Genomic DNA, 27,520 nt, shown 5'->3' with positions numbered 1-27,520 from the left:
GGCCAACTCTCTACTAAAATCTCCCATAATGTATCTTTAAGTAAGTTCCACTGTGGAACAGTTGGATCGCACCTATCATTGAACTTAGCTACTATTATACAAAAATTATGGGAAAACTGAAATATAATGGAATGGTGTTTAGTTTAATGCCCCATCAACACAATATTTCGGTCATTTTGAGACAACCGTATGGTATTATTTCTATGGTTATGATTGCATTGCGAGGTAGGAGGATTTGGACCGGACAGCGCTTTTTCTTTCAACTCTTCTTCGTATTCTAACTGTCAAGGTTCCTTTACGTGCACATAATTGGTCCCGTCCGAACGACTAGACATACGTCCATTGTCGGCTTAGCCGTAGCCCTCTTAACGACGAAGACCCAGATTGCAAAAGCCCGAATGTTCTTGTCTGCAACAACTGCCATTTCTAACGTCCTGATATCACTTCCTTTTATTTACGAAATTCAAACTATCTTCAATTCATGTAGTACTCAACTAGGATAGAACACACAATTTTAGTATTATTTTAAAAGATTTATTTTGATTTCGTTTGTAAAAAAAGATAACAATAACAAATTCTTATAATACAACAACATACAAACATAATAAATCAACAAGAATTGTAAGTTAATGCTGGAATAATATTAATTAGGCTAGGAAAAGATTGGCTGACATGGTATCTAGGTAATGTTTATTTTGGCAAGAGATGGGGAGGAGCTTAAACTGTGAAAATATCAGTCTTTCGTCTTTCATTCTTTTCGTTTCATTCCATTCTTTGATTACTGAAAAATATAAGTAATGTTGAGTTAGAATTTGTTTAAATATCGTCAGATTAAAAAAAAATCATCATATATGTAATCTTTTAAAATATTTCTAAAAGAAACGGGCTAATTGTAAACCTCGAATTTCTAATCATCAAATGCATGTGATACACACTTTCTACTTTCATTTTTATCAAATATAAAAAATTGAAATCTTGCATTGTGCGGAACATACCTTGATACATGTAGTGTACTAAAATACTGGTTTGCTCACACTGACTTGATGAGATCAACATCTTCCATCTTCAGGTAACTGGATAGTACTTTCCATTGGAATACATGACTGGACCATTGGAATATATGACTGGACCATTGGAACACATGACTGGGCCATTGAAATATATGGTTACACCATTGGAATACATTATTTGTCAATCAGAATATACAACATTCATTCGAATAGAGAACTGGACTATTGAAATACAAAACTGGGCCATCGGAATACCTGGTTTATTAATCACAACACCACGAGTTGTTCATTGGAATTCACGACTTCTTGTTAGAATTCACAACCATTAATCAATAGGTATAGCTCTGGTCATTTGTCCACACACATTTATTTAACGCTTTCACACTTCAATGTCTTTATAAATAGTTTTTTTTATGCAATGTTATTATTTATTATATTTCTTTTGTATTAAAGTATTTATTTCAAAATTCACAATAATATCGTAATATATCACAGATGGAAGGATGGTCATTGTGGAACCTTTTATTAGACCTGAAAATACAAATAAAAGTATTATTTATATACTATACACTTAGAGAAATATTCATCAATCAAGTCTAAATTTGTCTACGATATCATATGATAAGATCTAAAGATAATGTTTCTACTTATTGTACGAAAGTTTCACATTTTGGAATGTACAGTGAGACACAGAATCATCTGGGATAGAAAGACTAAGCATAATCTGCATTATTTACAACAATAAATCAGTTATACGGTACTTCCCGTAATAAACAGATGCTACTTGGGAGTGAATAAATCATGCTACCCATCCATGGAAATTGCAATTATTTTAGCTTGGTTAGTATTGTTATTTGAAAACACAACCCCTCTGCCCCTTATAAGCACAAAAGGTATGCTCGCCTTTTAAAGGCATTTATATACGTACCTTAACAGTATGTAGATCTAAATCACTGTCACCATGGCCACTATCGCTAGCAGTATGATCTGCCGAAACGTCACTCCATACATCTATGTCGTTCATTTTCTACAAAAAAAAAATCCAACAAATCAATATATGTGTTTAAATTGATTTCTTATTTAAATGTTAACCTGTAATTGATCTACCTTAATTAAAACAATCATTACAAATTGGTAGGTCGAAAGCATGCTCTCCATCGGCCGTGGATATTGATCGCCAAAGAATGTTTCTTCAGGAAAAGCTCATGGAATGAAATGTATAGAGTTTTTGATCAAACGCTCTTCTTTGAATAATTAATTTAGACATAGTTATACACGTAACGAAGTAATGATTAATTCATTACCATGAAATTCTAGAAACAAGCTCGTTATCTGAATAACAGGCGTTATACATATCAAGATGCGTTATTGGTCTATTGCCTTTATTAAACACACTGCTATTGATGTTTTCTAAAATCCAACAATTTATTTGTAGTATACATTTTGATTTGGTGGTGTATTTATGTTTGTTCTTTTTTTACTTATAACTGTTGAGTACTATTTGTATTACGCTTATAGCTTTATATTCAAAATACCGCGGCTAGGGTCGCTTTATTGCAAGTTAATCAAACAAGGCATTAAGTTAAACCGGATACTACATGTAAGTCAAACCGCAACATTGGAGACGAACCCCATAACTTTACACTATCTATCCCCAGATGTTCCAATCAGACATGTGTTAAATTGGCGTTCTTACCTCCTCTCTGTCACCTAGTTTTAATATTCTGACTAAAGCTTGATGGTTCTGTAAAGCTGCTATATTACTGATCTCATCGGCGAATGACACGTGTTGTTGATGTTCGTCGTTAAACGCCTACAAATAAATATAATCGATAAATGTATATCATATTTATATATTATGATTAATATTTTAAAGCGGCTGTTACCCGAGACTTGAATCTCTTTTTCGGGGTAACATAAATATGCTCAAAACGTGTTTATTTCTTAAAATTTGCAGTCCGGATTCACAAATCGATTTAACACAATTTGAATAATTCAAAGAAGTTCAATTGTTACTCTTGAAACAATTATAGCTTAATATTTATCCTAAATTACACTTAAAATACTCAGTAATCATGGTACTGCTTTCAGTGATAACGAATATCTAAGATAACTATTCATTAGAGCACAATGATATCACAATCTATTATTATAATATAAACGGATGTATATTTATATATACAAGCTAATTATATTTACTGTTTTATTGATAAAAATCTCATTTTGTTGGCCAAACTTATTAAATATCATCATATATAATATAGGTCAGAATAGATTTTTGTGTTGTAGTTCTTAAAAAAACTATTAAAAAAAATCGATACCAATTTATACACGCTATGAAAATCAAGCACAGTGGATCCGAACAAACAGTCGAAACATAATATTCAACGTAGATGCAACATTCATATAAAAGCCCCCTCCCCTCCACTCTTCTTTACCGTCTGATTGCCCAATAACAAAAGATTTACTAACTTAGTTAACAATTAAAGCATGTTCACTCACCAAAAACAGTTAATCATATATTCTAACTAAGAGATTATTGGATTTTTATCTAACCTGTAGTTCATATCGGATTTTTTCAGTCGAACATACGTGTTCTTTTTATCTTAACATGGAATTAACTAATTAATAATTTACGGTCACGAGTAATCATAAATACCAAGGTGATCAAATTTAATAATCGTTAGAAACTGCTGTATACTCTATAAAACATAACTTGAACTAAATATGGGTGGCATTTAATAATTGGTCATACCATATAAAACACAAATATAGTTATTACTACATAGTGATTAATAACCACAACGTAATCAGTGTTAGAACGATGCTCCTATTAAATTCAGTATTGTATTTCAAAGAGGTTTTGTGTTTTATCCAATTACAACTACTATAGTTATAACAAAGGATATGAAAATTAAATATTTTCTGTCTCTTTCGAGAGATTACTATCTGATGTAGGACTAACAAACCCGGATGTTAAATTCCACAGTTATGTTTGATTAAATTGACATGTACCTCAAAGATACCATATCAGAATTACGATTAAAACCACTAATTACCTTATTAGTATGGCCCCTAGATGTCTCTTTGTTGGTATTTCTAGGCCTATTTTTATTAACTTGAGCATATAAACTTTCTATATTTTCATTTTCAGTGACAAATTTGACTGATTTTTTCGTCGTTTTATCTTCTGGGAAGTTATTTGACACTGGCACAACAGTATTAACAACTTTTGGTTTTTCGTACCAGTCTTCTTGTGTCTCTGGTTTGGATTCTAGATATTGTTTCTTTTTATTGTCTATCCGACGAATTAAACACACAGTTACTATTACTGCAATGGCTAACACTAAGGTGACACAAATGAGCACAACAACAATGGCCACATTAGTGCTGTGGTTGTTACCTCCGACGACAGGCAAAGCATCTCCGCGAACCACTTGGATTTCCATAGATGCTTGAGTCGACAGTTGAACTTGACCATTGTCATGGACCTCGATACTGATGATATATGTCTGAATGTCTTTTGCATCCATATCTCGACTTAGGGTTATGGTTCCTGATTCCACATTAATTGTAAAGAGATTGGTGTCATTGACAACGTTAATGGAATATGATAAACGTCTATTATCACCACTGTCAATGTCATACGCTTGAATTTGAGCAATTTCAGCACCAAGTCTCATAGTATGTGGTACATTTATTGAATTATTGTTCTCGGCAGGAAAATATATAACTGGAGTATTATCATTAATATCCATTATTATTATGGTAAGAATGGCTGTTGAATTAAGAGAGGGTGTTCCGCGATCTTTGGCATAAATCTTAAAAGAATATTGTGGCTGTTTTTCGAAATCGACTTCAGCGGTGCTTACAACGGTGCCGTTAGTTAATACAGTAAATGGAACGTTATGATCAACAGAGGAATAATCCAAGGCGTATGTTACATCAGCGTTCATTCCGATATCGGCATCGTTAGCCGTAAGAAAACCGATGTAAGATCCGATTCGAGTGTCTTCAGCCACATGGAAGACGTAACTTTTGGCAGATAATTCAGGAGCGTGGTCATTAACATCGTCGATGTTAATTTTAACGATAGTTGTTCCCGACAATGGAATCTTTCCTTTATCGACAGCTTTCACTTGGATCACAAATTTAGGTATTGATTCTCGATCGATACTTGTTATGGCCTTTATTTCCCCGGATGTAGAATTAATTGCGAAGTAATCTGTCCCATTGATTAGCTGATAGGTCATTTGTGCGTTTTCATTAGTGTCGTTATCATAAGCCCGAACCGTTCCAACAAACTGGTTGATTTTGTTGTTTTCTTTGAAGTTAAAGAAATAGGTTTCCTGTGGGAATTGAGGGGCATTGTCATTCTCATCAAGGATTCGAACTTGAAAGTCTGATCTAGTGGTCAGTGGCGGAGAGCCCGAATCTGTACATGTTACAGTAACATTATGGACGGGTGTCTCTTCGCGATTGAACGGCCTTGCTACGATCACTTTATATTCCAGTACGTTCATTTCTTGAATACTGAAATAACTGTTTCGTATGGTGCAATCCACAAGTCCGTTATTACCGGAGTCTGTTTCTTTGACTGTAACCAACGCCACGACACGACCTATGATGGAAGATTCTGGTACAGTAGAAGAACCTCCTTGACTAAACAACAATTGGACTTTAATTTCTGGTGGATCGTTATTAGTATCAATTATTTTAATAACGACTTCAGATTCACTTGTGAGACGTGGGCTCCCGTTATCCTTAGCGATGACTTGAAAAATGAAAGTAGAGCCACCGGCACCATCTAAGGAACTCTTCGTGCTGATGACACCGGTCTCGGGATTGAGCTTAAAATAGGTAGCCACAGGGGTTGGAACGGAAGAAGCAAAATGATATGTTATCTTGCTGTTGTCCCCTTTATCCAAATCAGAAGCTTCAAGTTTTAATATACTAGAATCTAGTCCAACGGTCTCGGTTAAAGTGGCGTCGAAAGTGAATCGTTGAAACACTGGCTTATTGTCGTTTTCATCTGTTACTAGGACAACGACAGTGAGGTTGGTGCTTTGGACAGGGTCACCACCGTCATAGGCGGTCACTGCTAATTTATACTGTTCTTTTTGCTCTCTGTCCAACTCAGACTTAAGCTGTATACTTAAAGCTGTCACTGTTGATCCGGATCGTGTCTCCAAAAGTTCAAAAACGCCCCCATCTTCCTGACTAAGTTCATACCTGCGTATGCGATTAATTGGGGTTGCATCCGCGTCCGATGCAATGGGAACGCGAATCGTTGATCCCACGGCAGCCGTTTCCGAAATTTCAATTTGCAACATGGATTGTGGAAATTGTGGAGGATTGTCATTAGCGTCATCGATATAAAGAAGCACCTTGATTTTACGGAAGACGGTACTGAGAAACGATTGAGCAGCTACGTCCAAATCAATAACGCACGTAACAGCTTGACCACATAATCCTTCCCTGTCCACTTTCGTTGACGTGAACAGATTACCACTGTCTTCATCTAAGCTGAACAAACCAACTATGTTAGCATCTGTAGTCACCATTGTATAACGCAAGGCCGGGATTTCATCTTTGCCAACCACATCGGAGAGATTAGCTGATGACGCAATGTTGCCCAAGAGCCTTGGTGATTCATCTTCGCTAATGGTGTATGTAATAGTCTGTCCGTGCGACACTGACAGTAATAATACCATTAGATAAATAACTATTAAATCCATTGTCATCTTTACGTCTTCTATATACCCTGTTTTACTGTTTCAGTCATTTGGCTACCTAAAAATATAAAGACATAAAAAATTAGCTATGAATTTCAAAAATGTTACTTTTTATAAACGAAACATCTGATTCATTTTGCAGATAATACATACGAAGAAAGAAATAAACAGTCCATCAAATGCATTTAGCTAGTGTGGAAGCAGACGCTAAACGATCAGTACACTACTACTAAATGTTGGAATAACTTGTGAAAAAGGGTGGATTTAAATCAGTTTTTAAACTGGAATTCACGCATACAGAGTATCGTTAACCTTGTTGCCTTTCAAATGTAACACTCACGAAAGACATGTAGGTCTAAGTCCCCACACTTTCTCTGTGACACTGAACCTACGGAAGAATGATTCCCATATAAATCGAAGTAAAACCATTAAAACATGAACAATAATTGTACATTTATTCTTTACAATGAATCACTTGAACGGAAAATAATGAACTGTTAGTAGACAGTCCGTCAGTCACGTTCAAGTGAAATTTAAATTATATCCATTATTACTTAACCTCGTGATCCGAGCATTTTGACACTCCAATACAAGACCACCTAAGGACTTGACTTAGTCAATATTTCCATAATTCATACATTATTCACGGAATGAAAAGACGGCAATAAGATCACTCACTCTGATAAAAACGTCCTCGATAATCAAATGGCTTGTTCTCACATACATCAAAATATCGCTGTTTACTGAGCACTTACATATCTCCGATACGAACGACTAACTAGTCACAACTGAACGGCGACATCGTCAATAATGGCCTATACCTGACTCGATCTAAGCCACGCCTCCCTTCACACTTACTGGTCAATTCGTGCTGTCCAACAATACCTGGATAAAATAGCTACCATATCTTAGTACAGACGGCGCACATCTTAGGTCAAAAGTAAAGAAAAGTTATTGGAAGAATCAAGCGAAATATTTACAACTCGGTTTGTTATGACAATTAGAGAACTTCTTTGATTCAACATCACGTACAGCCACCACATCATGTCTAGCACAGAACAAAGCTTCTACCTTTTTATCATTCCTTTTAAAGGAATTGAACTTTCAAATAGGCTCCTTTTAACACGCCAGTGTCTTGCAGAATATGTTAAATATTTGGGTACATCATATTAAATGAATAGGTTTTATATGCTTCACACCCTTCGGCGAAACACACTTTAATATTTTAAATAAAGACGTTTGTGTATTTGTATGCGTCACGCAACAAAATTATGGATATTTAATATTTTAGCATAGTGATTATTAATAATTTTATTTTTATTTTTTGTGGTTTCTGACAATTGTGATTACATTAAACAATGGCTATTCAGATATATTTACAAATAGCAATTAATTTAATTCCGTGGTTGTCATCATTAAATTAATATTAAGGACATTATTACAAAGTGAACCAAGATCAAACTCAACTGAACATAAAACAATCTTGTCGATTTAGGCTGTTTCTTTTTAATCATAACGATTAAAGGAAGTTCCATAATATGTCCTTTAAATACACATTTAGCATTTTAGCTTAGTTTTAAAAGTGGCGCAAAAATCGAGAATTCAACGTGGCACAAAAATCAATCCCTTACCCCCCACCCCCCATCCGACCCCCAGCTGCCATTCTTGCGAACTTCTTTCTTCTTTTTAGACTTTCCTGTCAATATCCTAATCCGAAATCTTTGTTTTGCCCCACCCAATCTGTTATATATGTCTATATAGCCCGGCGAAAGCAAAAATTATGAAAGTTAATTCTTAAATTTGAATAACAGACTAATACCACCATATTCGTTCAGACCAGATGGATCGCATTTAACTTGTCATCTTATTCAATATTTACTCATTAAACTTAGCCACCTCTAAATAGCTGTTTTATATATACAAAAAAAACATCTGCTTGTCTATCTATTACGATTCTGAATGTTAAATTTTTTTTGTGTTTAAAAGTCAACAATGTTTAACATTAACTAAACATGTTAGATTGGGGATGTTCCTTGTACTAACAATCAACCAAATTGAAAATAATTTGAAGTGCAAAACAAGATTTTTTTTTTAAAATAAAGAATAAATTGAAGAATTTTCTAAATTATACTGATCTCAGCAACACAGTTCGTGTAAATAAAAGAAATAATGAATAATTTAAGTTATTTTAAATATTGAACTATGAAGAATGCCGGATTGAATGTAAATCAGATTAAATGTGTATCTTCGATTAGCATCTTTTCGTCCATGTCGCTAAAGGTTCCGTTTATTTTCAATGTGTTCAAATATTTGATTAATACAGAGCAATATACCTTTTCTAGGCAATTACCCAAGGGAGATCCAAGTTAATATCCCTGTGTCTAACCTATAGCATTCAAATATATCTCATTGATAAATTATCAGCAGCCAAACATATCAAATTTATAGAAATTAAGCTATTCTATTAAACTGTGATTCAAAGATTATAAGGGTTAAATACGATTATGAGTAGTTGGTCGGCAAAATAGTAACTTATACGTCCCAATGAATAACTATAAATGAGGTGTGATAATAAATATATTTTTCTCGGGTCTTTTGGTGTTACATTCAAAGCTTTGAATACGTTTATGTGGTGTTAAATAAGTTTAGTTTCTCTGCTTGATTTAAGATATAGAAATGAACTTAAGCCAGTCTTTGGTTTATCATCTATTTTTTCATCCTTTAATATACACGATAGCTTATAGTAACTCCATTTATTGAGAGATTGTTTATGAATACATTTATTCAGCGGTTAATGTTTTTGTTGATGTGCGTGAGTTCATTTGGGGTTTTATTCAGCTGCTCAGCTGCAGTGTTTATAATATGTTTAATTTGGGACATTCGTTACATACTGATATTGAATGAAATTATATAGCCTTAATAGATTTATTCATCATGCTTCATTTACCATGTGTATATGTTATACAGAGAGGTGGCTTGGTAAGGGAGCCTTGCTTAACCCCTGTACTTTGATGCGATACAATGTAATACATTCATATTAAGTTTAAGGATATCTGCTTCGTTCCAGATGTAGAAATAGATAATAAATTGACAAGTTAAGAATTCCAAGTGTTCGGTTTATCAAACCCTTCATATTTTATCACTTATATCAAATATAGTCGGGTTAATCCAGGGATTAATTCTCTAACGTACATTTATTGATAACATCAAAGCAATACAGTAATCCCAGATACGCTGAACTGTTAAAACTATTTTGATAATAAAACCTAAAAGGTATACCAAACCCCTTGAAGTAACATTTCCCTCATATACATTTAACAAAAATAAGGACCTCGATTTTCATCGGTATGTATTATTTACACGGGTATACCCTTTAAAGATGTTTAGATACTGTCTATGTATTTGTCCGACATGTCAGCTTCCTAGTGCCAACTCCTTTCACTGGATCAATATCTAAAGAGACATATGTTCTCTCAAAATTGTAAACGATTACTTCTAATAACAGTCTTTAAAATCTGATCCGATTAAACCTGTGGACATATGTTCTGGTTATAGCATTATAAGAAAATTGGGTAAAGCAATTACTATGACAAGACTGTCTCGTCGCTGTCAAGACGGGTAATCATTAGCAATATGTTTTTTCCCTTAAATCTAAATGTAGATATGGCTATATTACAGTCTAGTCGGTTACATGTCCATTAATATAAAAATCCCCTTCATGTCCATTAATAAAACAAACCTAGAAAATGTAACATAGAAAATGTATCTATATTTTAAATTTTAAGTTAGGAAAATATGTTTTAATTCAATTTCAGGTTTTCCCAAGCTCGTGTTCAAAATGTTACAATGTCACTGATCTAAAAGTCAGTGCCCTGCGATTTTAACGAGAACCTATTTATGACATGATATAATGTCGGCAAAACATTAAGACATCCCATTCAAGATAATACCAAGAGTAAATATTATCATTAAGAATGAAAACACACACATTGCATCTTAATAAGAGGAATAAAGACTCAAGAATCCTGAATTTTCACATGAACTAGAGATTACGTGTTGTAAATACCTCCCGTAATATTGTTTCTCCCTACCGCCCCTATTTCTTTTATCTCAGTCGGTGCCACCACTGTTTCTTTGCCAGAACGACAATCGTTACGTCTTGATGAAAGGTAATCAGAGGAACAGGGGTCTTAATCTTATTACCAAAAGCCACGTCTTTATTCAATCCATTATATCAGTGATTCAACTACTAGTTTGTATTTAGCACGAAGAAAAACAATAGCGAGGTACCTAAGGATCCTAACAAGTTGTCGCATTGTTCCGCGATAAATTGTGGTGGTCCTCGAACAATACGGTGTTAATCTCTGTCTCTCTGAAGTAGATTCCCGACTGTTGCACGATAAATGTGAGGGATACTCTTGACCTAACATCTTCAAAATATTGGTGTCTTATCTTAAAACACTATTAACTGGAAGGAATTTCATTGAATTGTAGAAATCTTGCGGATGTCACCCTCAAATGTTTATGCGTGGATCTTAGTGTCAAACTGACCGTTTAAATAAAATGCCATTTTTGTTTTCTTTATTCCTTTGTTTGCATGTTCCATTTAGAAAAACACCTTTCACTCTTTTACTCAAAACTATTCAACTTTTGAAGGGAAAGTGGAAGCAACGATTATAATTATGTAGGTTCACATACCTTTTCATTACCATCTACATCATCAGATCATCGTGTCACTAACCTTATTACCTGTCGTATAATGCACATACATGTATCTAAATCAAGATATATCCGACACAACCCTTTGATTAATTAAAACATTGAATTATGACTACAATTTTAAACAATATATTTGTACTTTTGTTAATAATTTCTTACGTGAGATGGTGTTATACAAGGGGGTTGTTTACAGCTTCATAATTCAATGATGCGTTATGTAAATAATTATTCAATAAATATTGCCAGGAAATACAATATATATCGAACATATTATTTTTTGCAAAGGAACATCCTCTTAAATTCCTCGTCTTTTTTTCCAGCATTCGCAACCTTAACAAAAACTAAAGGTATAAAGACTGGAAGTATTGATATAAAAGCCGCTTCTTCAGGACAAAAGATATAGTACTTTGAACCCCTTAAAACGAAAATGTTCCCATCAGCGGTTCCTAATCGCTGCAAGGATAAGCAGGGCTTAATCAGCTTTAAAAATCAAACCCCGTTCTTAATCTTATAGACCCCTTGACTAATCGTTGATGGTAATCTATTAATCCCAAACTACTGTCTCTGTTTATTGCAATTACAACGCCTCTTAATTTAATCCAATTACCCACCCTCTTGACCGTCATAGAGTAATGTATTGTGAAGTAGTTTGTATTGATAAGTTAAGACAATGGAATAACAACACTTAAAACAATGCTGTCTGGCTTCATTGTCGTTTCTGATATCCATTGTTTTTCCAATTGTCTATCTTTTACTTATTACGATTGAGGTTTGTATAACGCATCTCTATGACCGGGCTTTGTTCATCTCCAAATCTTGAGGATTAAACAGCCCCTATACAAGTCTAGCGTGAGAACGTGGTTACGGTTTCAGAAACATGGGAACTAAGCGAGTAACTATCCTAATTTGTTCCCCGTACTAGGTAATCATAATTAAGAGTTTAGATCACTGCTCTATCTAATTCATATGACTTTAAATTGTAAAGCAAATTAATATAAACCTCTCTGTTGTAATGTTTTCTATTGTACAAAATCCTCGAACTAAATATCGTTAGTCCAATACGTTCAATGGAATATGGACTGAAGACAAGATCAACGGACTTCTAGTTCATGCACTCGCTCGAAATTTTAAATCGAAACTCATCAGCTTGGTTTCTTTGAGCTGTAAAAGACATTGTGTATGCTCGCCTCAACATAATGATAATGTTCATTTTACCAAAAGCTTGGACTTACTGTGATGCAATATGCAAGTGTTTTTATTAAGTTTAAGAGACTAATTATACGACCATCTGTGGTATTTTTAATGTTTTTAAAAGCAAAAACTAAAACACGGTGAGCTCTCCTCCTGGGGGGTCTTCCTGAAATTGCATCGATAACATTCACAAACGAATAATTTCATTGGGTAACACGTTTCGTTCTCGACCACGAGTGGTTACATAACGTTGTCACCGATTCAATTATTGATTTCGTAACCATGTCAACTCGTCTTCCCTCGCCATTGTGTTAAAAATTCGGGGTCTTTATATTTTAGACAAATGCTAGGTGAGAAGTGTATTTTTCTAGTTACGTGATTAACAATACATTTAACACCGTTTCCACAATTCTAAATCAACATCGTTTCCGCTTGTATAATATGTAGGAAGACCTGGATCTTACTGACACCTCGCTTTCTATACAATCCTCACCAAACTGACACCAGTCAATACAATTCTAACTTAATCCATTCGTGAAACGATTTCTTCGCTAGTAAAACAAAAATAACTGCGAGGGTGGCTGTTTTTAACTATCCTATTTTTAAAAAGACACAAAAAAACGGTACGCCAAAGAATCGTGTTCTCACAGGACAGACCTTCTCATGCTGACACGAGGATACTGATTTTTAGAGTGTTTGAAATTGTACGAATATTTAATAAAGTTTGTGAATGACAGCGTTATCGTTGAAATTGTTTTGATTTTAGCCAAACTAAGACTAAAAAAGATGAATGCCAAAGTCAATGAAAACTGGTATATATATAGTCATTAACATGAAGAATATCAGACCAAATGTCTGAGACCAACAGACTTGCAAAAAACATATACAGACCCCCAAAAGTAACCGTGTGTTAATTCCAGATTCTAAGCGCATGTGCTAAAAACAAATTATATTAACATACAATGGACTTCAAACATTCCACTTGAACGTAACACTTTCGGTGCTTTGAAGTTTTCCATTGGGGATGTAATAACCCGACGTCTAAGTCCTAAATTTATAATTATCACAAACTGATAATTTTAGAGACAATTATATCAGTAACTAACACCCTGATAAAACAGTACCCTTGAGATCAATTGGGAAATTCCCTAATTAGCACGTTTTTAGTCATTATAACCAGACTCACGATAGGTATAGAAATTTCAAATTCATTTTTTTAAAAGAAAAACTTGAAATCGATTGTATAATAAGATTGCGATCAATTACCCAATTTTTAAAATCAAGTATAAATAGTCAGTATACGGTATTGGAATTATCAACAACTCGATTTTATATACTGTAAAAAAAATAATTTGTAATTTAAGATTGTGGTCAAAAATAAGTACAAATAGCAGGTTTACAGCCAGTTCTTTCTAGTAATAGACTTATCAACAACTTCATCTTAAAAACCTCATAAAACACCTAATTTGACCAATATGGCCATTTTCTTAAACTATTAAGACTCCCAAAATACTCTTGATATGTTTTACATAGTTGACAATATTCATAGAGACTAAACACGGGTGACAGAAAGAAAAAATCCCTGTTAATACCTTCCAATGTTTTAGATTCATATCAAAGATGGCGACACCCTTATGGAGAATCCACCCAGTATTAGCTCGTTACATTTAACGAGTGGTTCGTTTTTCTTTACCGAACACCCGATCAGAGCGATAAGTAAATGTATATATAAGACACCCCAATTCATGTTGTGAAGAAACCCTAGTGTCGCCTGTATGCTTATTTTACAACATAAATTCTTTAAATTTGACAGCCACACAAAGACAATCGTGTTTTGATATAGCCATAGCTTAACCATCTATATTGACGAGATCGTATTTATCATGTCTTAGACACTATATATGGCTAATGATTTCACCTTTTGGGGGAGGGGTCGCAGGATACTACATGGATAGAAACGAAACGAAATAGGGATTAACGTCGTACTATACAGCACCAACTGGGCTATTGAAGACAGGGATTCCTGTCAGTCAGCCAAGTAATTAACATTTGTAGCTGCATACGCGATTTGTACGAGAACAAACTTTATCAGCTATGCGAACTCCTAAAATAAGAAATGGTATCAGATGTCCTAGAAAGTATGTATACCCTGTCTCGTTTACTACATATATTACTATTCATAGCTAACTGAAAGAAATATACGACCAAATTGTTTGTATACATCATATCGTACAAAATTCAAATCAGCTAATTGAATCTGAATAATAAAATAAAGAAACTGCTTGAAACTACAAAAATACTACTGTTTTGAATAGCAGTGACGGTTCTAAACCGAAAGGATAAATGGTTTATATACATCATATCGTATCAATTTTATTTTAAAAATAAACAAATAAGCTAACTGAAACTGAAAAATTCAAACGAGCAACCACATGGAACTACAAACAAGTACGATAATTTTGAATAGCAATGTAGATTCTAAACCATGTTTCACTATTAACATATTATATCCCAGAAAATGGATATACCACGGATATTGCTAAGTGCTTAGAATTTATCAGTATGGCATCTGTAAACAACCATTTCTTGGCTTTGGATGTTGTAATCATTGCAACTCGGTCATGAAATAATATGAAATAATATGAAATGAAATGGAAGTTTAGTGTCCTAGTTTTTTCTGTACCAATCGGGATAATGATGGCGGAACTAGCATACCAGGAGCTTGTGTGCGTCCAAAGACAATGGTGTCTTTGCCTTGAAACTTTATGTAAATTTTACTCTTTAAAGTAACTTGACACTTCCTTATAAAATTCCAAAATAATGGAAGTGGAATCTATTATCATTGTTGCCTCACTGATTAAGGGGGTAGTCGAATCAGGCACATGACAGAAAGTCAATCCCGTACAATTAATCCATGCATGCATTAACGTTTTCCTAGTAAGGACAGAAGCGGTAATGATTAACCATTATGTCTTTGACATGTAGGTAAATAATAGTATGTATACACGGGGACCACCCTCCCTTAATGTCACATTAACAAGTCCACGATACACCCCCAGATAACCAAATGTTACGTGAAATAGCCCGGGGATATTTAGATGTCATTTTCAAGGACATCTGTCCATCAGCGCATCGCTTTAAAACCTTTGATATATATGTATCTATCCTTATTTGTTTATAATATACTCACGGTACTGACACCTATACGTGTACAAGTATATAGTATCAATATTAAAGATTTTTACAGGTAGCCACTTTTTGCCTGTCAATCAAACAGCTATTTCCATAAATCCACAAGATTATTTGTATATATGTAACGACTATCGGAATACCCACAACGCCAACGAAACGGCATACACGTGTGTATGGAAATTCATCCGTTTTTGTTGTCCCTTAATCGAGATTATAAAAACAGGGTAAAATTTAACACTGACATGCAAATCAACAACTGACCACCTAAGTCTTTTGAAAAGTTTTGAAAATCCAAAGTTGACGAGTTCTCTTACATTTCATCATAGAATAGTCGTTCGGATGGTTACGTACAAGATTCCCTGGCAGTTGGAATTAAATATATAGAGTAGGCTGTAGCACCACAGTCCGGGTAAAATTTCTCTTATAGCACACTGTATGGCGTATGCCCGACCTCATTAGCCCAGTCATAGACGAACAGTAGGACATTGAACACCATTTCATTTCGTCATAGATCACTCTTTATTTGGTCTTTTAAAAAAGAGAGGTAATTGCTAATATTATTTATTAAAAGATATTAAACTATAGCCGTTCGTGAAATTTCGATTTACCATGCCGTGAATCTGACTATAATTAATAATAATGATTGTTCACCAAAATGTATCACCAATCGATAGTTTGTCCATAAAGTTATAATATTTTTATATTATATAAAAAATATTACCATGTTGTTGTGATTCTTATTAAAAAAAAATGTTCATCAGGCTTTTTAACATTTATCATGTCATCTTTACATTATTAGATAAAATTAGATAAAACAAGTTTTTATTTTATAAATTATGTAGGTACACGGAAAGAATAATGAAATCACTGAATACTTGCAACACTTAACAATCAACACAAGGGGGTTACCGAGTCTGTATTACACATAACATTATAACTTACGCTTTAAGAAAATTAGTCATGTATCAAATAATTACATGTTGATTATAATGATATGTAACAGCACGACAATGAATATATTGTGAATAATGAACAGGTAAATCTAACAGGTGTGCCATTTGGTAAAGGTACATTAAGTGAATCAACTGAGCAAAACGGTTTGTGAATACCTGTACACATAATGTCTTGATTTTTAAAAAGTCACAGTCGTTAAATGTTCCACATATCAATGATAAATTGTTATACTTATAAAGGTTGCTTAAGTTCGATGTATCTGATTAAGATAAAGAACTAAGGCCCATAAATAAAAGTGTTAATAAAAAATGAATTTATACAAACTGTAGTTAACAGAAAGCAACAAAACACGTGCTAATTTTGATATAGAAAATGATAATATATATAAAGAAATGACACTATGAAGAAAGTTACCATAATAACCAGCAAAAGATGAATAACGTTTGATATGGAAAGGCAATTGGACCATATTTCAAAGCGTTAGAAGAAGGTTGTTTTTATTAAAAACATGTTTATCTAGATACTGATTTCAAAGCAAAATCCTGAAAATTGACGAAAATTTTAAATTATGACAAAAATGTATGTGTCAGATGATATACGAAACTGATTTTTAAAAGATAAAACCATTAAGCCATTGTATTTAACAAATAGGATGGTACGGTGAGTAGGTGTATAATGAGTACAATCCGGTAATTATTTCAACTGAATCATACCTTTGTAATCGTTAAAGTACTGTAAGGAAATAACCTAAGACATTAACTTAGCATATTCTACAAAGACATTTTAACTTTGTCAATGTTTATTTTTAAAACTTAAATAGTCAGCCACTCCAATAGTGATGTCACTGACGACGAAAGCACTTCTTTGAAATGACTTTTCTAAAACTAAATTACTATTTTGTCCGTCTCAAGTTTAAGTACATCTATACTGTTATGTGGTTATGTATTTTTTGCTATATACCTTGTAGATTTATGTCTTTTCGGCATATTGAGAGAGAGAGAGAGAGAGAGAGAGAGAGAGAGAGAGAGTAACATTTTGATTCAATAATTAGTTTTGGGCAGTTCGAGGAAAAAAGATCACCCAGAGAAAAACAGCGATGTTTGGCATCGATCGACCCTTCCCTTGTCACGTTCCAACGTAGTTAATGAAGCCACGACACTTGGATATGTGACAGGCGATATGACCCACAGCGCACGTGTTGGGCACCAACCCCAACATCCACTCAAAACACAGTAAAAGTTGTAGGCTAATAGAAAACGTATTAACACTGTGGGGCTAAAATGTTTCATAAATCATTATATATTAATAAATAAAATGTACTGACTAGATACAGATGGGTCAACAGCCATGTAATGGCTGACTTGTTCTATTCAATTAACTATATAAATAAATAATACTTACATGTTAAATATATCAATATATTCTTACCGTCAATTATAGTAATTAATTAGAAATATACCTTATGTATAACCTTCTTTATAGGCTTAACCTCCGCTTCCACCTTGGGTGATATCGCAGACAAACATTACAGTACGTTAAAACTAACACCAACATAACACTAGCATTAACGTACTTTAAAACTAAATCTAACTCCAACGTACTTTATAACTTACATCAACGTACTTTATAACAAACATAATCATTCCGTTATTCCGTTACATCAAATCTATTTAAGTTCACATCATTCGAACATAGATATATAATATTATGTTTTATCCCGTTAAAATATAAGTAATATATCAATACACGTTAATGCAAACACACATGATATACAATAATCACAGCTGTTAATAGATTTTGAAATTCTAACAATCATACCATGTACAAACATAAAAGTACGAAACAAAACTAAATCAATATTACAATGCTTATGGTACACTTCATTCCAGTATATTGAATTTCGTATTCATTAGCCTATGCGGTGCAGAAAAATAGGAAATTTAAACCAATTCAATTTCATTTCAGCATATTGAAAGCTACATTTATACTAAAACTGCAGTCCAATTATTGAATAATGTATCTATACTAAAAATATAACTTTTACTAATCGCAAGTAATTTGACAATTTTCTCCATTAAATACTGACAACTAGTTCATTTAATTAAAAAAGGACAATTACCGTTTCATCAACAAAACTTGACCCTATTCAAACACAGATACTTAACATAAGTTTCAGCAAGGTACATCACTAGTAGAACAAAAGACATGACACACACTGCTTACTTAATTTAAAAAGATATATTAAATCCGGTGCTCTAGTAAATATTATATTATTATTTAGTTTGTTTTATTAAAATGACTGTCTTACCTCAAAATATTGCTTGATGGTTAGTATCTTTTTCTCGAAATTCTAGTCAAAAAATCTGTTTAAAATCCAACAAGATTAGTATTTATAACTATCAATGGGATAAAAATACACCTGGTGATTGTTTCTGTCAATTCAGTCACACAAATACTGATTCTAAATCTTCATACACATTGATAATAAATGTTCATATCACATAGAACACTATTACTAAAGCCATAGGTAGCCTTAATCTGATTGGCTGAAAGTGTGTGCAATAAAGGATATCGACAGGGTACGACGGGACAATGCATGTGACGACGTGGGGTCGGGACTAGCTATTGCTCGCGGGTGTGAGATGAAAATTGGTTTAACTTCAGAACTGCTGAACCGAAACGAATTTATCGTCGCTCAACATAAATTCTACATTGTTTTCGTTTTATTTTAGCGTCCACACCTCGCTGCATACATTAAATATACCGCCAAAGTGATTTTAGAATGAAGATAGGTCGGTGGTGTTTGTCGAACATGTAGATTTGAGTGATAAAGTTGTTATATACCTCGTGGCGATATGTTGGTATACTAAAACATTGTAGGCCTACACATATCTATCGATGGTTTGATTTCTATTACAATAATATTTGTTTTATGGGCTTTTATTAACTTTAATAAACAAATAGATCTAAATGATTAGCCTTCAGCCATTTCTTTGTCAGAATAATTAAATTTTGTAAATAGTTTTATAACGCATTATTCGCATGATTTGCTCTTCTGAGTAATAATGTCCATTGATTTTACAATTCTGTAAATTGAAAAGCGATTGATGAAATTAAAAGTTAACGGGAAATTGGACAAGCCATCTGCTCATATGGGACTGGGAGCATAACTGTATAAATGGATTTATTCTTCCCGGCTGAAATATACAAAATGAGCTAGCGTATGAGGAAGACTCTTCACATGAAAGATGTGCCAGATTTGTCTGAATTTTCAATTGATAGAAACAAAAACAATAACGACAAGAACAACGTAGACCCCCCCCCACCCACCCACACACACACAAAAAGGGTAACCACTATCATACTTATACACATTGGATTGAAATTCATTTTACCATACATTTAAAATGTTTACAAGCAATCCCAATCCAATTTACAATCAGCTGAACATAATGCATTTTATTGGAATAAGTTCCAAATTCGAGTAATTCTTCATTTAGTTTATTATAAAAACAATTCAGATGTTCGTATTGTGGTTGGTAGTAATTAACTTGTTCCAGATTATACGTGGGTATTATAAAAAAAATATTGAGATATTAGAACGGTAGAGCAGCAAATGAAATGAGTCAAAAATATCCTTGCCATAACTGTTTATTCTTAATAGATTTCTACCAATGCGGGCGTCCTAATGATTTAGTAATAAAAACTAAGTAATTTAACATATAGAATTACCCTTTAAAAGCAATATGATTGTAATTTGATATTCTACACATTTTAATGAATGCTTGAGAAATATTGATTTAAAGTCTTCTGTATCGTAAAGAGATCATTTTGATCTTGGCAAAAAGTCCAAATTTACGTTTTGCAGAGAACTACATTAATTACATATACATCAAAGTAACAAAGTAATGCATCTCATGCAATTACTAATTAATGCTGAATTCATGGTAAAGTGTCTATAGTAAGCTAATAAACAATTATTTCGTTTCGTTTTTAACACCGACAGGGAAAATTAGCACACCTAGGATAAATCACAAACAGTAAAATTGACGATCGCAATCGATTGACACAACCTTGCGTTTCGTTTTAGCGGAGGTGCGAAAAATACAAACAACCGACTCAGCAGTGGATTTAGCGAATTGGCTAAAATCTTTCTACTTAACTACTTACTTCAAACGACCAATTTAAAACAATTTTCTCATCTTAAATCAATTTTTAATTGTTCAAGTTTATTGTTAGTAATTAATAAACAGTCTCCTGCCAAAATAATTAGGGTACCAGCTTAGAGATACGATATAATCAGAAGGTTACCGAAAATAATTGTAATTTAAAGTCTGACTATTTTGTTTATAACTATTTTTTTATAAAATGCGAGCTGTTTCTTTATGTACCCTATATCAGATTTTGAAAATTGATTTTTTAGTTAGGTCTTTCGCAGACTTCGGTATGATTTCCATATTTAGTTTATTTCATTTATTTGATAATCAGAAAAAGCAGATTTATACATATTTATTTAGATCCGTTGACTTTGACTATTGTTATAATCGAATTCAATATTATCGATTAGTTTTTTTTTATTTTAAATGTAGGTAAATAACAATTACATTATTGGAACACAAACAATACCACATGTTACATAACAGATGTTGTGAGATGCTTGATACGTAAACACGATTCGCAAATCGTTAAAAGTCGAGTATTAGAAGAATTATGATTGATGAATTTTTAACGGAAATGTTTCGAATATCCGCACAAATTGCAGCTATATACCCCAGAATACCGAGCAATTAGGTGGCGTGGGTGTCTATTCAATACACATACATAGGTAATTTCTGAACTAATATAGAGACTCTTGAAATACTCTTTGTCATTTACAAACTCCAACGACATTACTAGTTTCAGACTAAAACAAAAGTCCGTAACAGCGCAACTCACTAGACCAGAAAATCCAGTTGCGAATCATAGTTTTGTGACGTAGACTCATAACCTCAGATGAAATGAGTTTTGTGACGTAGAATCATACAGTAAGATAAATGTAGTTTTGTAAGGCAGAATCGTACCTTTGGATAAACGTAGCAGGCCCATTGTGACGTAGAATCATAATTTCAGATAAAATTAGTAACATAACGTGGACTGGAAATTTCAGATAAAATAAGTATTGTGACGCAGAATCGTACTTTTAGATAAAATTAGTATGATGACGTAGAATCGTACTTTTTGATTTAGATTAATATTGTGACGTAGAAATAGAATCATACTTTAGATAAAATTAGCATTGTTAGTGGCGAAGAATAGAGCCTCCAGACAAAATTAGTATTGTGATGCAGAATCATACTTTTAGATAATATTAGTATTGTGACGTAGAATCGTACTACAAGATACATTAGTATTGTGACTTAGAGTTGTAGTTTCAGACAACATTAGTTATGTGAGGTAGAATCCTAGTCTCAGATAAACTATCTTTATAATACTGAACTAACACTATTTTCAAGTATTATGGACACTCGTGTCCAACACCCATTCCATATCCAGTCATGTTTAATCCAGAAGTAATATGTTCTCACACGCTGTCATACTTTCAACACCTGTCTTTAAGATTTAAAACACTTGTAAGAAACAACGTAGACAAAAAAAGAGTCCTGTTTGATTACATTATTGTTTATTATAACTCTTTGAAAGAATACATCTTTGATCTTTGTTGTATTAAGATTCGGTATACATAAAGATGATGTCGGAACCTTTATGGCCAAAAAGATCATAAAAATATATGAATTACAAATGTATAGTCTATTGTCATTTCTGCTCAGTATTATACTTCGTGTTCATTATAATAAATCTTCCAATACAATTATCTTCATAAAGTCAAATAGATAGATATAAAATCTTGGTCGTATTATTAATAAATTATTGTTAATAGTTTTGAAGTTGGTTACGGCTTAATTGTTTACATGTCTAATCTTCACAAAAGCCTTAACGTATAATAATTAATAAATCAAAAGCTCAGTATTCATTTTAACATTCCAGAAAAATGTAATCAATAATCTTTCATGAAATACAACAAAACGAGATCTAATCGAATGCAATTGGATGTAAAGTTTCGTCATTATGATAGACAATATGCTGTTTTTTATTTGTTGAGTAAAGGATGATATTACCTTACCCGCACACTGTCGTATCTGCGTTTGTTCTCTTTATATTGCAATTGCTGAGCAATCCTATGCAGGACACACTTTATCGACACCGTTAAATGAAAATTATCACAATTTATCTTTGAAATATTTAAAAGTTGATTATGTATGATACATATATGTCTTAGTTCAAATATTTCGTTATTTTTACAATAAATATGGAATCTTTATAGGTATTTAAAACTGATGACTCGAACTTAGTAATAATGATATGTCCTTTTATGAATTGCTAAATACACAAAACGTGTTCGGGTCGTTTTTTCAACACCCTGCTTGTGTCTGCTTTTTAGTGACAGTTGGTCATCTTAAAGATGTTCCGCGTCATGACAAAAAGTATCATTTTTAGACAGATGGGCTGACACAATATTTCAAAACAATATCATAGGATCGAACATAAGTTTGAATGATACCTACCACACCAAGTGCAATATTTATTACTGGGGTCCAATCTATCTATTGTAAAACTTAGAGCGATATATTTTGACATTAAGTAGCCATTCATGGATCTGGAGATCATATTAAGATGTGTCAAAATATGATAAACCTCGGACAATAACATTAGTTATTGGTTAGGACGGGTTGTATTAGATTCTGTAATGAGGACTCACACGCCTGAACGGATTAAGGGGAGTAAATTGGAACAAAAACACTTAATGTTTCTATATTTTCTCTAAGCCTTAAGCTATATCAGGATCCCTACCGGGATCCATGAAAGAATACGTTTGTGAAATGCGATACGTATTTTTGGTAATTTGAACCTGAATCAACGAACATCCCTAAATTATAATACTTAAGACGAGACTAAATAATGTTGCGTCTCCGCTGGCATCCTTAAAAGTCTGACATATTGTGGCTAGTTTTTATGACCAATATCTTTTATAATTTTGTAAAATTACACCTTTAATACCAAATCTCGATGCCGGAGGTTACGAATATATTTTCGTATTGTACTTTTCTTATATAGTGCTTAGGTCGTTTTTTTCCATATGGTATATCAATTCTTAATAACTTATATTTATACTACCCATTATCAAAATATAGAATGAATTCCTTTGTGATAAATCAGACATGTTTACACCAGAAGATTGTATTTTTTCTCCCAAATCTGATAATCTGTAAGAATAAAACGATGTGAACTAACAACCCGCAATATACACGTTTTCGCCATTATTCGAAGGACTTCGTACAGAACGGTTGCACGTCCACTGCTGAGATCTGTCATACACGGGCAGAAAAGACTCGAAAGACTTAGGACAGAAAGGTTGCTCGCCCAGTCCCAAGATCAGTGCAGTAGGCCCAGTATCATCGAAAAGATAATTAAATTAAATACTATGCTTATATTTTAAGATACAACATAACATAGACAAAGAAGAACGTCGAATTAAATGTTGTTCGTTCAGCGCTGCGAGGAGTCGTATAAACCCCGTAGAATCAAGGAATGAAATGGGGTTTAAAGTCGCACCCACACAATACTTTGGTCATTTTGAGACATATGCCCTACCTTCAGTTATTTTATCTCCCTAATGCCAGGAAGAACAATCTGGCTGCCTACACTTCTTAGATTTCCAACTGTCAAGGTGTTTTTTACATGTACGCAAATAGAATACAGCGGCTGGAGGTAGGTTTAGATCCTATGCGAAAGACTCGGCGTACTCTAACAAGTGAAGGTCGTACATTTATTCGAGGCCTACGCCGGGATTCTAACCTACATCGCCCTCAGATTTAATGAACAATAACTCTCAAACGTTTAATGAAATAATGTCTATCATTGAAAAAATGACACGAATGCGACACCCAAGTGCCCCGTTTTCGCTTGTTTTAATAAGGAGTGTCGGGGTTGTAACCCTCAGTAGATTTTTTCTCAGAAATAATAAAAAGAGGAAATGAACATTTTCAGGGTTGGTCAAACAGGAACTACCATATAAAATGACTAATCTCTAGATTTCCTTCAACTATGTTATCGCCATATCACATCACCAACCTTTTTTTTGTCACAGCTCTTATAACAAGTCAAGTGGAACGTTACATGTAAATATTATTTAGATTAAATATTTGAATAAATATGAACACCATTCTTTTATTATTAGAAGTTGCCAGTCTGATAAATCCACATTAAAGCCACGTGTTGTTTGTGGTCAGTGATTGTGGCGGCACCTGGGAAATGCGTGTTTTAACAACTTGACAACCTGTTTAATTACTTCTCAATCCAAATAAATAAATAAATTCTTTTTTACTTGATTCCAATAAAAAGCATTAACTCGCACGTACTGTTCAAATTCAATGATTGTGTGATTGAAGTGCATATTGCTTTTTCATGTCGGGTGTTGATCCGGAACCGCCCTCAAACACTGCAGCCTTTTGACCGACCTGCTCGTTAATTCATATAGAGAATTGAGTCGCAAAAAATTGAATTTGTACCAATGGTCAATTGAGTGTACTCGACCGCCCCTTACACTTGTATACAATACAATCAAAATAGGTTTTATGATTTTCTTTTAATAATTCAAATTAATGAGGTGTGCATATGAAGTGTTGGGCAGCTAAACTCCTTATATTGTATTTAAGATGACCCAAATCAATATCCATGTTCTCACAAAAGGCGGAAGCCTCGGCTAAACATGCTTTAGCAAAGAAGACTGTTGGCCCTGTGACTTTATAGATTTAGCTTTTAACACGAAACTTGGCAAAGGGGTGTCATAAGAAAAACTTCATTCAAAAATTCTTTAGTTTCATTCTCCTTTTGTGGGTTTTAAAAAGTCGCCTCAAATCCTATTTTAAGCATACTTAAGCTGAGAAAAGCTAGCCAACAATTTGCTATGATGTGTTTGCATGGTGTGGAAGGGATATGTATAAGACTTAAGATTATTCAAGATAGTCGATACGGTCGGCATCTTCAAAGAAAAAACTGAACACAGGTACATAGCCAGGTACATGGCCAGGTACATGGCGTTTGAACGAGTTTTGATGTCGTATGTGTTGACCACAACACGGTTAACATGATCATTTAGACAGTTCAACATCGACATAGACAAAGATACCTGCGCCTTTACACCTCGCCGATGAAAACATTTAAAATTCAGTTTCTTAAAACGACATTAAATGTAGTTAGTATTAAATATATCTCCTTATTTTTAGTATGAAAATACTAAATAACCAACATTTGTTTCTATGAAAATATTATGTATATTCAAATTTGAATCAATATTGTCAAACATATGAATTAAACCAATACTATAATATATATAATAAAACTCTATCAATATTTTCGCTAAAACAAATCCCCAAAACTTTAGATTCCGACATTATGCAACATAAAATAAGAAATCTGACACGTGACAAGCTATATATCATTTGAACTTAGATTCTTATAATAGACATTTGAACTTTTTTTCTCGAAAATTACAGATCACAAAAACTTGTAAAATTATAAGAAAACAACATTAAAATGACAATATATCATTGTTTAGGTGACATTTGTGATTTTTACTTGAATATTTATAATTATCAATATTTGACATACTGTCATTGAAGATAGGAGTTAATATATACCATAACCTTTAATGGCATGTTCAGTGTCATGTCATTAATTTTTATTATCAAGTTCAAATATAAAGTCATGTTCCGAATACACAAAACCAAAAGACCGTTAGATCGAGACTAACGTTTCACCTTGTTTTTAGGTTCAAACCCCCACGAGTTTCTGTATAAATTTAAATGATTTTTTATAGACTATTCATCAATGTAAAGGGTCAATCTTTGGTATATTTTAAACTTTAATTTTATATCTACAGATATATGATGAATCACTTGACATTCATAGGAAATCATCGCATCAGGACTAGTTTTGACATTCACGAGAGAGGATCCCACCAGGGGTAGCACTCAAGACGTTACTATTTCAACTACGTGATGTGTTTATGGTGTTTTAATTTAGCCAACTACGGAGAGGCTACAGGTGCATTCCATTTAATAAAATACATGTCATGCCTTTGAGCTGTCAATATCATGGTTTGACTACATTAAAAACTATAAGAGATCCCTTAGAAATACACTGTTATATCAACATTTATGACAATAATGTGACGTTGTCAAAGGAATCAAACATAACCCGGATATTTTAGTTAGGAGACGGGGGTGCCTCATTTCTGTCAGAAAATGTCATGGAACGGGGTATGATTTCCTAATATTCAAAAACAACCGAGTTAATTAATAAAGATGGATTCAGTCAGGAATGGCCATCTCTGTAAATTTAAATAGATATTCTCTAACTTACCTTTTAAGAAAAGTAATAGTCCAAAGTCTTCATAAAGATATGTAAACCGACTTTTGATGTCAATACGCAGGACACAATTCTGTAGAATGCAATTTGTTTATTACTGAACGACGTTTCGACTGGCCTCCTCTAGTTTTATTTTAAATGAAAATGTCAGAATAAGAATTTGATGTTTTCAAATGGATTTCGTGTGTTGTATCCGGACATTTTGTTTAAATGAACGATGTTTTTGGATTGTTCAACAAATGTTGTTTGAAA

The 27,520-nt window shown here is 33.3% G+C and overlaps 1 protein-coding gene across 3 annotated transcripts; it reads right to left on the bottom strand.

Moving 5' to 3' along the window:
* Positions 1-542: 542 nt before the first annotated feature.
* On the bottom strand, positions 543-27,491 carry LOC126830295 (protocadherin-1). Of its 3 annotated transcripts, none has more exons than XM_050560663.2 (6): positions 27,263-27,491; positions 4,070-6,803; positions 2,707-2,823; positions 1,939-2,037; positions 996-1,541; positions 543-781 (listed from the first exon to the last, which is right to left on the bottom strand). In XM_050560663.2, the coding sequence occupies exons 2-5, from the start codon at positions 6,752-6,754 to the stop codon at positions 1,536-1,538; spliced, it is 2,907 nt and encodes a 968-aa protein (XP_050416620.1). In that variant the 5' UTR covers positions 6,755-6,803; positions 27,263-27,491; the 3' UTR covers positions 543-781; positions 996-1,535. The 3 variants fall into 3 exon arrangements, with proteins under 3 accessions (XP_050416620.1, XP_050416621.1, XP_050416619.1); XM_050560664.2 differs by lacking the exon at positions 27,263-27,491 and adding an exon at positions 7,305-7,382; XM_050560662.2 differs by lacking the exon at positions 27,263-27,491 and adding an exon at positions 7,424-7,554 and having other exon boundaries at positions 544-781.
* Between the last annotated feature and the right edge of the window lie 29 nt (positions 27,492-27,520).

The sequence above is a fragment of the Patella vulgata genome, chromosome 8 (assembly GCF_932274485.2).
Source record: "Patella vulgata chromosome 8, xgPatVulg1.2, whole genome shotgun sequence".
Lineage (NCBI taxonomy): Eukaryota > Metazoa > Mollusca > Gastropoda > Patellidae > Patella > Patella vulgata.
The sequence above is the reverse complement of the archived record's forward strand: the minus strand, read 5'-3'. Positions and strand labels throughout refer to the sequence as shown.